Source organism: Mytilus edulis, chromosome 11 (assembly GCF_963676685.1).
Source record: "Mytilus edulis chromosome 11, xbMytEdul2.2, whole genome shotgun sequence".
Taxonomy (NCBI): Eukaryota; Metazoa; Mollusca; class Bivalvia; order Mytilida; family Mytilidae; genus Mytilus; species Mytilus edulis.
This window is the reverse complement of record NC_092354.1, coordinates 10,295,530-10,308,222: the sequence shown is the minus strand read 5'-3', so window position 1 is coordinate 10,308,222 and position 12,693 is coordinate 10,295,530. Positions and strand designations below refer to the sequence as shown.

Genomic DNA, 12,693 nt, shown 5'->3' with positions numbered 1-12,693 from the left:
GTCATCCTTTACAAGTTACGGTCATCTTTTTACCAATTACGGTCATCCTTGTTTTATGTTACGGTCATCTTGAAAATATTTTGATTATGATTTACGGTCATCTTAATGATTTTTTTAAATCGAATTTCCCGTTTCATGCACATTTCTCGGAAGTAATTAGTGATTTTCGAGTGATTCTTTTATAAATTTACATCGTTTCAATGTATGATTTGTAAAGAAAATGATATAGAAACACTTTAACAGACAATACAGAAACTGACCTAATTTTTCATCCGACATCTTGGGATGACCGTGAATGCAGTTATGGTCATCAGCTTTACCCCAGTGATATAGACCCACAATCAATGACAAGTCTATTTTGTGAACCAGGTAACGTACAAAAAAATAGTTTCCCTCTTTCATATTATCAGTTGCATCACAAAAATCTAGAAAAAACAAATGAATTGGTATTTAGTTATTTTAAATTGAAACAGATCAAATGAAGATGGTTCTTGCTACAATTGCTGTTCTGAAGAGCATTCAAACACACAAGCCGAAAACTGACAATTCCATGGAGGAATGGAAAAACAATATTTATAACAAGAAGTAATTGTAACAGGATGCTGTTACGAAGTCTCCCAAACAAAGCTCCCATAACTTGCCATTCATATGGTCCCATATTCATTTGATTTTATTGTTTATCCTATACAAGAATATCTATGGCTTAGGGGTGGGGATCTACACCATTTACAAGTATTCAAACAGGAGGGGGTGGTGGTGACCCCCAGGTACTTTATCTGCATTTCATTTCATTTGTTTTATTGTCCCATACAAGAACATATCTGGTTTATGGGTGGTGATGTTGACCGTTTACAAGTTTTCAAACAAAAGGGGATGCGGTGACCCCCTCGGGACTTCCCATGTATTACATTTCATTTGTTTTATTGTCCCCTACAAGAATATATATGGTTTAGGGGTGGGGATCTGGACCGTTTACAAGATAATAGCAAACTCTCAAATTGAACGGGGTGGGGGTGACCCCCAGGAACTTCCCTTTAATTTCATTTGATTAGTTTTATTGTCCCCTACAAGAATATATATGGTTTAGGGTTGGGGATGTTGACGGTTTACAAGCTTTAAAACCAGAGGGGGTGGGGTGACCCCCTAGGGACTTTCCTTTTATATCATTTCATTTGTTTTATTGTCCCCTACAAGAATATATATGGTTTAGGGGTGGGGATTTGGGACAATACCCCTAAAGGACCTTGAGATGAGGAACACAGATTTTTGACTCTCATTAAAAAATTAGTCCGCCATGCATATGTGGGAGCTGTGATTTTAAAAATTGACATAAATGAACAAGGACTGGTGTGTTTAATTCTGTATGTATGTATAAAAAGAAGATGTGGTATGATTGCCAATGAGACAACTGTCCACAAGAGACCAAAATGACACAGACATTAAAAATCAACTAAAGGTCACCGTACGGCCTCAACAATGAGCAATTCCCATACCGCAAAGTCAGCTATAAAAGGCCCCGATATGACAATGTAAAACAATTCAAACGAGAAAACAAACGGCCTTATTTAAATTAAAAAAATGAACAAAAAAACAAATATGTAACACAAAAACAAACGACAACCACTAAATTACAGGCTCCTGACTTGGGACAGGCACATATATAAAAAATGTTAGCGGGATCCTAACCCTCCTCTAACCTGGGACAGTGGTATAACAACACAACATAAGAACGAACTATAAAAATCAGTTGAAAAAGGCTTAATTCATCAGATGAACAAAAATACAAGTGGACGTGTCAGGGTACTTGTACATCCCGACAACAAAAAGACACTAGGAACAGATCTGAGAGTACTCACAGTTATCTGACAGCTAGTTCAAAGCCACTAACAACTAATAAAAAAATCATGCATCTAAGATGTGCCTGTCTTAAGTTAGGAGCCCGTAATTCAGTGGTCGTTGTTTGTTGCTGTTGCATATTTGTTTTCCGTTCCTAATTTTGTTCATAAACTATGTCGTTAGTTTTCTCGTTTGAATTTTGTTATATTTATGATATCAGGGCTCTTTAAATCTCGCTGTTCGGTGTGAGCCAAGTGCTCCATTTTGAAGACAAGATTTCAAGATTCAAGATTTTATTCATAACCTCAGACACATACTTGCGTACAAGAGGACAACATGTACAAACATATTAAGATAATACATAGCGAGACAGGACAAACGAAACACAAATACATAGTATATTCTAAAAGACAATTGGTTTAATTAGATTAAGTATTTTATGATTTTCATCACGAAAATTGATAAATTCCTTTGAACTTGTACGTTACATAAGCCAGTGAATTTGTTCTTGCTTGGATTCATTACATAGTAATTTGGTATAAACTTTGATATAAGAGCAGAAACATTAGTATTTTTACAGGTAAACAATATATGAAACAATATATGAAACTCATCCCCTATTCCCTTATTACATAATGTACATATTCTTTTTCCCTCGCGATCCCCGCCCATCTACCCGTCTCAATAGATAACTTCAAATTCGAGCATCGAAGTTTAGATATGTAATATCTATCCTTGGGTAATAATCGCCATAGATACGGTTCCAAGCCAAACTCGAGTTTGAATAAAGAATAGAATTCACCCCTAGATGCATTATGTATCTGCGAGAACCAATGCTGATAGTACTGATCTGTTAATCGGTGTTTAACCATACTTTTTAACCAATCAATATTTACAACTAATTGATCGTTCCATATAAAACTAAGACCTGTATCATCAAATATAGATTTTACATATTGAATCCATTTAGATTTGGTAAAATTAGTTTCATGTAGTTTAATAAGTCTTAGAAGGATATTTGACAGTTTGCTCTCTGTTTTAATAGTTCTGCACCAAAATGATGCCATCCTAAGTTTTATAGACGTATCTTCATCTCATTTTGATGAGTCCCTTGTTGTACCTCTTAATTATCTAATTCTAACAGTATTTGTTCTAACTGACAATCATGATCAGTAATAGTTATCCCACGATGACGCGGTGTGTCAGTGTAAGATCACCCCGATGGCCGCACACCAGAGGGTGATCTAACACTGACACACCAAGTCCGAGTGGGATAACTATTTTACATCCCAGCTGTTTTAGATTAGACGAAAAACCATTTACAATTCATAAAATCTAGTTTAGAACACCACATAACCATTATAATATACTTTATATATTACTATATGATGTATACCCTTTGTGACCCCCGAACACGATGAGTAGTTATCAAACAATGTCAACTCGCCCTACTTGCCAATCGCCCCACACTATATCGCCACTATATAAAAAAATCGTCACACTCTTGTTTACCGACTGTCCTTACTTTTAAAAAAGTGTAAAATCAAATTGAACAATCAGTCTGATATCTCACTTATTAACGAAAAAGGTTTAAACCCCACTGAATAAAGGTTTGCCAACTCGACCCATTTATCAAAAGATCTTGCTTCCGTTAAGTATGTTAAATTACTATTCGTTTATATCCAGTCGTCCTGGTGTAGTGGTATGTGTCGTGGCTTGATATGCTAAAGGTCTTGAGTTCGAATCCCAGCATATACACTGGATTTTTTCTACGTGAATTTTGATACATAGTATTTTCCGTATAATTAATTATAAGTTTTACAGTGGATGTGTCCTTCCCGCAAAATGTTTCAGAACAAAGGAAAGCATGCATAACAAAGACACTCAAACTGGGGTGATCTGGTAGGGGTGATCACCCCTGTTAGCACAAAGGAGCTGGGATGTAACTTTTAAAATTATCTAAAATTTTGAACACTTTTCTTTTCTCCACTTGACATATTTTTCACTATAAAATTGTGAGAGTTCGTCATTACAATTATATAAAATTACTGGAGCTTGAATAACTAAATGTAATTGACAATGGACATCTGAGACTAATGGATCAAATTCCATAATACCGAACTCTTTAACAACTGGAAATAAATTAGATGACAATAATAAATAGTCAATAACACTTGCGTCATTACAAGTTTTTTTTACCAATACCTTTATATATTCCTAGGCGATATTTTCAAGAATATCAGATTCTACTAATGTTCTACGAGATTGTTTAACTACCCTGACTTGCTTAAAAACCTTTCCACGGTTGGCAAGAATATGCTAAAATGTGTATTTTCATCCTCTTTTTCTGCTACAATTTTAGTTAACTACACTACTAGTAGATACTTTACAGCCAGGCAAATCTACTGAAGCTCAGTACAAAACATTAATGCATGATCTATAAGTTGTCGTTGATTCGCTAGTCGGTAAAGAATATTTTGAATGCATGTAATGTTATTTTTTGCTACACTATTATTAAAATACAATACTATAATATCGCTTACAGCTTCGCAGAGCTATTGAAGCTTGATTCCCAAAATGAATGCATGACCTTCAAGCTGTCGTTGATTCCAAGGTCGTTGTCGACAGAGTATCTGTTGATTTTTCTGTCATAGTGTTGTACGTTGTCTGTTCTGTTGAAGTAACATCTGTACTGGATTGATGTTCAGTAGTAACTGGCTTCTCAGTTGTATCTTGGACCTTAGTAGTTACGTGATCAGTAGTTGTTGCTTGGTACTCAGTGGTGCCATGGAGTTCAGTAGAAACTGATACTTTTTCTGATGACGAATTTGTAGTGGACTCAGTTATCAGACTTGATTGAGTTGTCTTTGCCTCAGTTGTCGCCCCTGATTGAGTTGTCTTTTCTTCCGTTGTCGCCCCTGATTGAGTTGTCTCTTCTTCCGTTATCGCCCCTGATTCAGTTGTCTTTTCTTCCGTTGTCGCCCCTGATTCAGTTGTCTTTTCTTCCGTTGTCGCCCTTGATTCAGTTGTATTTTCTTCATTTGTCACCGCTGATTCAGTTGTCTTTTCTTCCGTTGTCGCCCCTGATTCAGTTGTCTTTTCCTCATTTGTCGTCCCTGATTCAGTTGTATCATCCACAGTTGTACTTACAGTGGTAGTTGTCGCCCCTGATTGAGTTGTCATTTCTTCCGTTGACGCCCCTGATTGAGTTGTCTTTTCTTTCGTTATCGCTCCTGATTCAGTTGTCTTTTCTTCCGTTGTCGCCTCTGATTCAGTTGTCTTTTCTTCCGTTGTCGCACTTGATTCAGTTGTCTTTTCCTCATTTGTCGCCGCTGATTCAGTTGTCTTTTCTTCCGTTGTCGCCCCTGATTCAGTTGTCTTTTCCTCATTTGTCGTCCCTGATTCAGTTGTCTCATCCACAGTTGTACTTACAGTGGTAGTTGTCGCCCCTGATTCAGTTGTCTTTTCTTCCGTTGTCGCCCCTGATTCAGTTGTCTTTTCTTCCGTTGTCGCCCTTGATTCAGTTGTCTTTTCCTCATTTGTCACCGCTGATTCAGTTGTCTTTTCTTCCGTTGTCGCCCTTAATTCAGTTGTCTTTTCCTCATTTGTCGTCCCTGTTTCAGTTGTCTCATCCACAGTTGTACTTACAGTGGTAGTTGTCACCCCTGATTGAGTTGTCTTTTCTTCCGTTATCGCCCCTGATTCAGTTGTCTTTTCTTCCGTTGTCGCCCCTGATTCAGTTGTCTTTTCTTCCGTTGTCGCCCTTGATTCAGTTGTCTTTTCTTCCGTTGTCGCCCCTGATTCAGTTGTCTTTTCCTCATTTGTCGTCCCTGATTCAGTTGTCTCATCCACAGTTGTACTTACAGTGGTAGTTTCGCTCTCAGTGGTTATTTGAGTTGTCGCCTCATACCTTATCGGGTCGTCATCTAAAATAAATAGGTGAACACTCTTAATAATTATATGTGACATTTTATAATGAGAAGTCATATTTTCTTATTAATATTCCAAATTGAAAGTAATAGAAATCCTAAACAAGATTAACAGTTGAAGAGTTAATTTATATTGCATATAGAAACAAGGTAAAATTGACTGTTATTATTATTTTGTACCGATATTGTCTTGTAATTTAATTAATGACAAATTAAATGTACAGGAGTTTTAGCTTGTAATTGATAATTTAAAGTGCAAGCCAACGACAGTGGGTTTCGAATGTGGTGTGTCCCTGATATATCCGTGTCAGCTACTTTCATTTAATTAATGTTCACGTCCTTTTTATACAAATGTATTTTTGAAAAAGGTACTTTTCCTTAGTGAGAAAACATATTTTCTTGAGTATTTGTGAACAACGAACGTTATGGTGAAGGTAAACTACGGATTAAAGATAGTGGCGGGAAGATGCTATCATTAATGATTTTGTCATTGTTCAATTTCTAGATACTACAATGGGAATAAAGATAAAAATAATATTTAAATTCTAAATCAAACATGTAGTACACCAAAGTGGTGAACACAAAAGATAAACAACTAAGAAAAATAATCAAATAAATTTTTCAACATCCACGGAATCAAATTTGAAAAGATCTAAAACCTCTGAAAAAAAGATCTCATTAACATATACTCCCTCTCATTGACGTATACCACACATTTCATTGACGCTTATCACACATTAATTGACGTTTACAAACACATTACTTTGACGTATACCACACATCTCATTGACACATAACACACACCTCATTGACGTTTACCACACATCTCATTGACATATACCACACATCTCATTGACAAATAACACATAACTCATTGACGTTTACCACACATCTAATTGATGTATACCACACATATCATTGACATAAAACAGACAACTCATTGACGTATACAACACATCTCATTGACGTATACCACACAATTCATTGACGCATACCACAAATTAATTGACGTTTACAAACACATTTCATTGACGTTTACAAACACATTTCATGGACGTATACCACACATCTCATTGACATATAACACACAACTCATTGACGTTTACCACATATCTCATTGACGTATACCACACATCTCATTGACGTATACTACATATCTCTTTAACATATACTCCATCTCATTGACGTATACCACACAATTCATTGACGCATACCACACATTAATTGACGTTTACAAACACATTTTATTGACGTTTACAAACACATTTCATGGACGTATACCACACATCTCATTGACAATATATCACATATCTCATTGACGTATAGCACACATCTCATTTTCATATAACACACAACTCATTGACGTTTATCACACATCTCACTGACGTATTTCACACATCTCATTGAAATATACCACACATCTCATTGACGTATACCACACATCTCATTGACGTATACCACATATCTCATTGACGTAAAACCACATATATCGCTGACGTTTACCACACATATCATTGACGTTTAGATACCACACAACTCATTCACGTTTACCGCACATCTCATTGACGTATACCACACATCTCATTGACGTTTACCACACATCTCATTGACGTATACCATACATATCATTGACGTTTACCACAAATCTCGTTGACGTATACCATACATCTCATTGACGTATACCCCATATCTCGTTGACGTATACACACATTCAATTTCACTATACCACAATTCTCTCTGGCGTATAACACACATCTTGTTGAAGTAAACCGCACATTTCATTGACGTAAACCGCACATATCATTGACGTAAACCGAAAATTTCATTGACGTTAACTGCACATCTCGTTGACGTAAACCACATATCTCGTTGACGTATACCACACATTCAATTTAAGTATTCCACAGATCTCTTCGGCGGAAACCGTACATCTCATTGAGGTATACCACACATATTATTGTCGAATACCATATATCTCATTGACGTATAACATATATTTCATTTACGTATACCGTTTATTTCATTGACGTATACCATATATCTCATTGACGTCTAACATATATCTCATCGACGTATAACATATATCTCATTGACGTATAACACATATCTCATTGACGTATAAAACATATCTCATTGACGTATAACACATATCTCATTGACGTATATCACACATCTCATCGATGTGTAATGCACATCTCCTCGACGTTTACACACATCTCTATGACGTATACTACACATATCTTCGACGCTTACCGCACATCTCGTTGACGTATAATACACACCTCAGTGATGTATATCACATCTCATTGACATATACCACACATCTCATTGACGTATACCATACATCTCATTGACGTATACTACACCTCTCATTGACGTATATCACACTTATCATTGACGTATACCACACATCTCATTGACGTAATATTACACATCTATCCTCTCTAATAAAGATCAATAAATAGTGAACCTACCATCAACCAAGCATGTACACATTCCATTATACAAAGTGATACATATTTCTCCTTCTGCACAATCTGAGGTACAGGGATCACGTGATGTCTAAAAATAGAACAAAAATGATATATCTCACGAATTGGAGTCGCTTAGAATATCAGCATAATTATGATGAAATGCAAAGGACAGAAAAATGTGTCTTACAAGTTCTGTAAAAAAATAAGTTTGAGAACTTTTTAAATGTACAATACAGACATGTCTTTGAAGACCAGACGTTTGCTAATAGTTGTATAATTTAATGTTGGATGTTACGCGTCTTCTGATTGACTGACGTTATTTTGTTAACAGCCCATAGACATACATGTAATTAAGTCATGTGACCGTGACGTCATCAACGTTTTTTTCATGATTTTCTACGGTTTAAAATGGAATTTAGAATTAAATTATAAGAAATGACTGTTTCTGCTACGCGCGTTATTCAGGTTGCACTAACTTTTTTTTATGTTATTTCTTCATAGACAGAAAAAATATTACAGTCATTCCTTAAATGTCATTTGGCTTCCAGTGGAGAGCTGTTTCATTGACAAACATTCCACATTATATTTACTGTAAATTACAAAGAAATATGAAAAAATAGAGTCGTTATCTAGTTTCTAAAAAGCGAAAATCTGGAGGTCCTGATCTGATAATTAATGAATTTTAAAAGGTGTCAAACACTCTAGCTTTACTTTTGACAAAACTTTTGAATAAGATACTTATAACTCAGAAAAATTCCCCAAAATTTGGAACATTTCTCTATTGACATCAATTTAAAAATCTGGTGACCCATCTGATTGTGGGAACTATAAAGGTAAAAGCATAACAATCTGTCTTGGTAAAGTCTTTACCTCAATTTTACAAAAACAACTTAGTGATTTTCTTGAAACACATAATTTATTATCTTCAAATCAAGGTGGTTTTAGAAAAATTACAGAACTGTAGATCATGTCTTTATTTTAAAAACAATAATAAACAAATGTTTGTTTAAATGTAAAAAGAAACTATATGTGAGTTTTGTAGATTTTTAAAAAGGCTTTTGACAGTGTCTGGAGATCAGCTCTATTCTTAAAATTACAAAATAAAGGAATACAAGGCAAATTTTATAATATACTGCATGACATGTACTCTAATACCTTATATTCATGTAAATATCAAAATATGTTTACTAAGCATTTTCTTGCTAATCAGGGAGTCAAACAAGGAGACAGTTTAAGTCCAACTTTATTTAATATATTTGTTGATGACATAGGAAAATACTTAGATACAAACTCAACTAGTACTGTTAATTTAAACCGTCAAAAAGTGAACCATTTATTGTATGCTGATGATTTATTATTGATATCGTAATCTGCAGATGGTCTCCAGAACTCTCTTGATTCTTTACAAAAATATACGACTGAATGGAAACTGGACGTGAACCTTAAGAAAACTAAAATTATAATTTTCTCTAAAAATAAAGTAAAATGTGCGTCTCAGTGATATTGGTGAACAGATCTGGTGGTCCACATGAAATTCTCATGGCTGCTTTTGAAGTGGACAAAACTCTCACAAATAGAGAAAATTCATGGTCTTATAAACTATCTGAATTACTGAAATATATTGGAAAACCCTTAAACAAGCATTGTAATAGTAATTTCAAACAGAAACTAGAAGATTTCTACAAAAATAAAATTATATTTGAACTATCTAAGATAAAAGATGGAAACTGTGGTAAAGTTTGTTTTTTTAGTCAAATTTATACTAAATTTAAAGTCATATGAAACGAGTGAGTGGTGAAAAACAATGTTTTTCCAATTCTTGAACCAATGCATGTATATATCACAAACTAAGTCCTCTGTGCACGATTTTATCATTATTTACGCAAATATATCGTATAATCGTCAATTTGTTTTTCTCTCTGTCTGTTATGATTTAACAAATATGGCTGCTCATTAAATGCCGTGTTTTGAAGCCGAAGTTGACCGATTGTCACCTTATAGTAAATAAATAACAAAAAGCATGGGTATTGAGCACGTGTTTAACGTGTACAATCAGATAATTGTTTATTTTAATGACAGATTCATGCGTATTGCGATCAGTGGATTTTTACGAGGAGGGTTACGCTCAGGTCACTATGAATACGGAAAATATGTCGGCGAATTGCTTCCTGGAAGCAAGCAATTAAAAATAAGTAAACTTCTTCTAAATGTGGACAAATTAAAGAATTTTCCTCAGAAAAAAGTATATGTACAAAAGTTTTATAATGAAAACTATCCATTTAGTTATAAAAAACAGATGCATATTTTTTTTAAATTTGAGGTTTCATATGACTTTAAACAACAAGAATATTTAAACTTTAATATTCCTAAATGCCTTAGAAAAAAACTCACTAAATTAAGAATAAGTGCACACTCATTAGCAATAGAAACTGGTAGGTATGCAAGACCAAAAATACCCTCTAATGAGAGATTTTGTAAATTTTGCACAGGAAAAATTGAAAACGAGATACATTTCTTGATTGAATGTCCGCAATATAACAAAATTAGATCTAAACATAAAATTAATGATATTCATTCAAATATTTTGGATGAAAATTTTACCAAAATGTTTAATCCTATGTCTGAAAAAGAATTAAAATCTATTTGTATGTATATTGAAGAAGCTCTTGATTTGAGAGACCACCATACCGTTTCATCAGATAATAATCTTTTACAGTAGTTCGTGCATATACACATATATTTTATATTGTGTGTTTTAAGTAAATTTATGAAAATTTAGAATAATACTGATGTATAAGATTATGGTATCAATATCAGTTTATAATGTAATGGTATACATATAATTGGCTTATGACTTGTTGTTACATGCATCTTTATTTCATTTATATGTTGTTTTAATATTATAACTGTCTGTATTTGGATCACGCCTCTATTGTGCTCTTTCCAATAAAATATTGAATTGACTTGAAATTAAAGTCTTTAAATATTCAAATATATTGATCTGAGTATTAATTGTAATTCTTTGAATTAGCTATGGAAAGTTTCAGTTTTATTGTCAGGAAAATTTCACAACAAAGATCAAACTCGATTGATGACGTCTTCGTTGTTGCCAGTTGGGTGTTAAAAACAATTACTGACACAAAACAGTGGCGGATCCAGAAATGTTTATAAAGAGGGGCACTGACTTCTTTAAATTTCTTTAATAAAACATTTGTTTTCCATAAAAGGGGGCCCAATGACTACTCTATGAAGGAGACTGCTCCAGTCATGCTTCAGTGATTCTTTTCTTTTATAAAACAATTGTTTCCCACAAAAGGGAACCAATTTCCCTCCCTTGGGCTCCCTGGATCCGCCGAGCAATACTTCTTACCTGTCTATAAGGCGAGATGAAAACATATTCATATCCGGATTCTGCTACGAACACTTCCGGTGATGGTTTTTCATTTATCTCACAGTGGAAAGAATCCATGTTGTAGTTGAACGAATGACATCTTGGTCTTCGGATGCATTCATCGAAGCAACTGTTTGGTCCGTAGTTGTGAAATGTTACATACACAGATCCATTTAGTCTCTCTCCAGATTTATCAGGACTAACACGCAAAGTTCCAGATTGACAAATCTGTCCGAAAATCGTCTTTGATAAGAATATCAGAGCCGAAATCTGGTAGCAATATTTAAATTGTAACATTTTTATATGATAATTTATAAGTCAATGTGGTAATGTACAAATCTATACATGGTAGTGTTCAAGTCAATATGGTAATGTACAAGTCTATATATGTAGTGTACAAGTCTTTGATGTAATGTACCAATCTATATTGTAGTGTACAAGTCTATTTGGTAATGTACAAATCTATATTGCAGTGAACAAGTCTTTATTGTAATGTACAAGTCTTTATGGTAATGTACAAGTCTATATGGTAATGTATAAGTTTGTATGGTAATGTAAAAATAGGATGGAATCTTATCTGCTTTCTCAAACAACTATCCACAGGATTTACTCTGTGTCGGAATTTCCTAATGTTGTTTAACTGCAATCCTGAAATTGTAAAAATAAAGTGAGTTTGATAAATTTATGAAAAATCAAGTAATATTAGCTCAATTTCTTTAGGTTCGCCAACCAGAACCCAATCGCATAAACATGCAAATCATGTGACCAAGTTACGCAGGTTACGCAGATCTGAAAACATTCTATCTTCTGTTTTAAAGATATTTCGAGGTTCTCTGGTTTTATCGGATTCATAAACACCTTCAAAAACTTTCATTGGGATGACGTATACCGCACATCTCAAATACTTTAAAGCGTAGCTTGGACACACGATCTGTATTCAATCAGATTGACAAGTACACTTAGTCGAACATAATTTAAGAAATAATTCTATCCTGCCATGCTCTATGCTCATTTTAACACGGGTAGGCATTATATTTGTTAATATCTTAATACCGAGCGTTAG

At 34.3% G+C, this 12,693-nt stretch overlaps 1 protein-coding gene across 1 annotated transcript; it reads right to left on the bottom strand.

The window, feature by feature from the left end:
- Positions 1-2,112: 2,112 nt before the first annotated feature.
- LOC139495104 (mucin-22-like) lies at positions 2,113-12,278 on the bottom strand. Its single transcript, XM_071283257.1, has 3 exons — positions 11,610-12,278; positions 8,240-8,327; positions 2,113-5,762 (listed from the first exon to the last, which is right to left on the bottom strand). Exons 1-3 carry the CDS (start codon positions 11,925-11,927, stop codon positions 4,429-4,431), a joined length of 1,740 nt encoding a protein of 579 aa, XP_071139358.1. The 5' UTR covers positions 11,928-12,278; the 3' UTR covers positions 2,113-4,428.
- Positions 12,279-12,693: the final 415 nt, after the last annotated feature.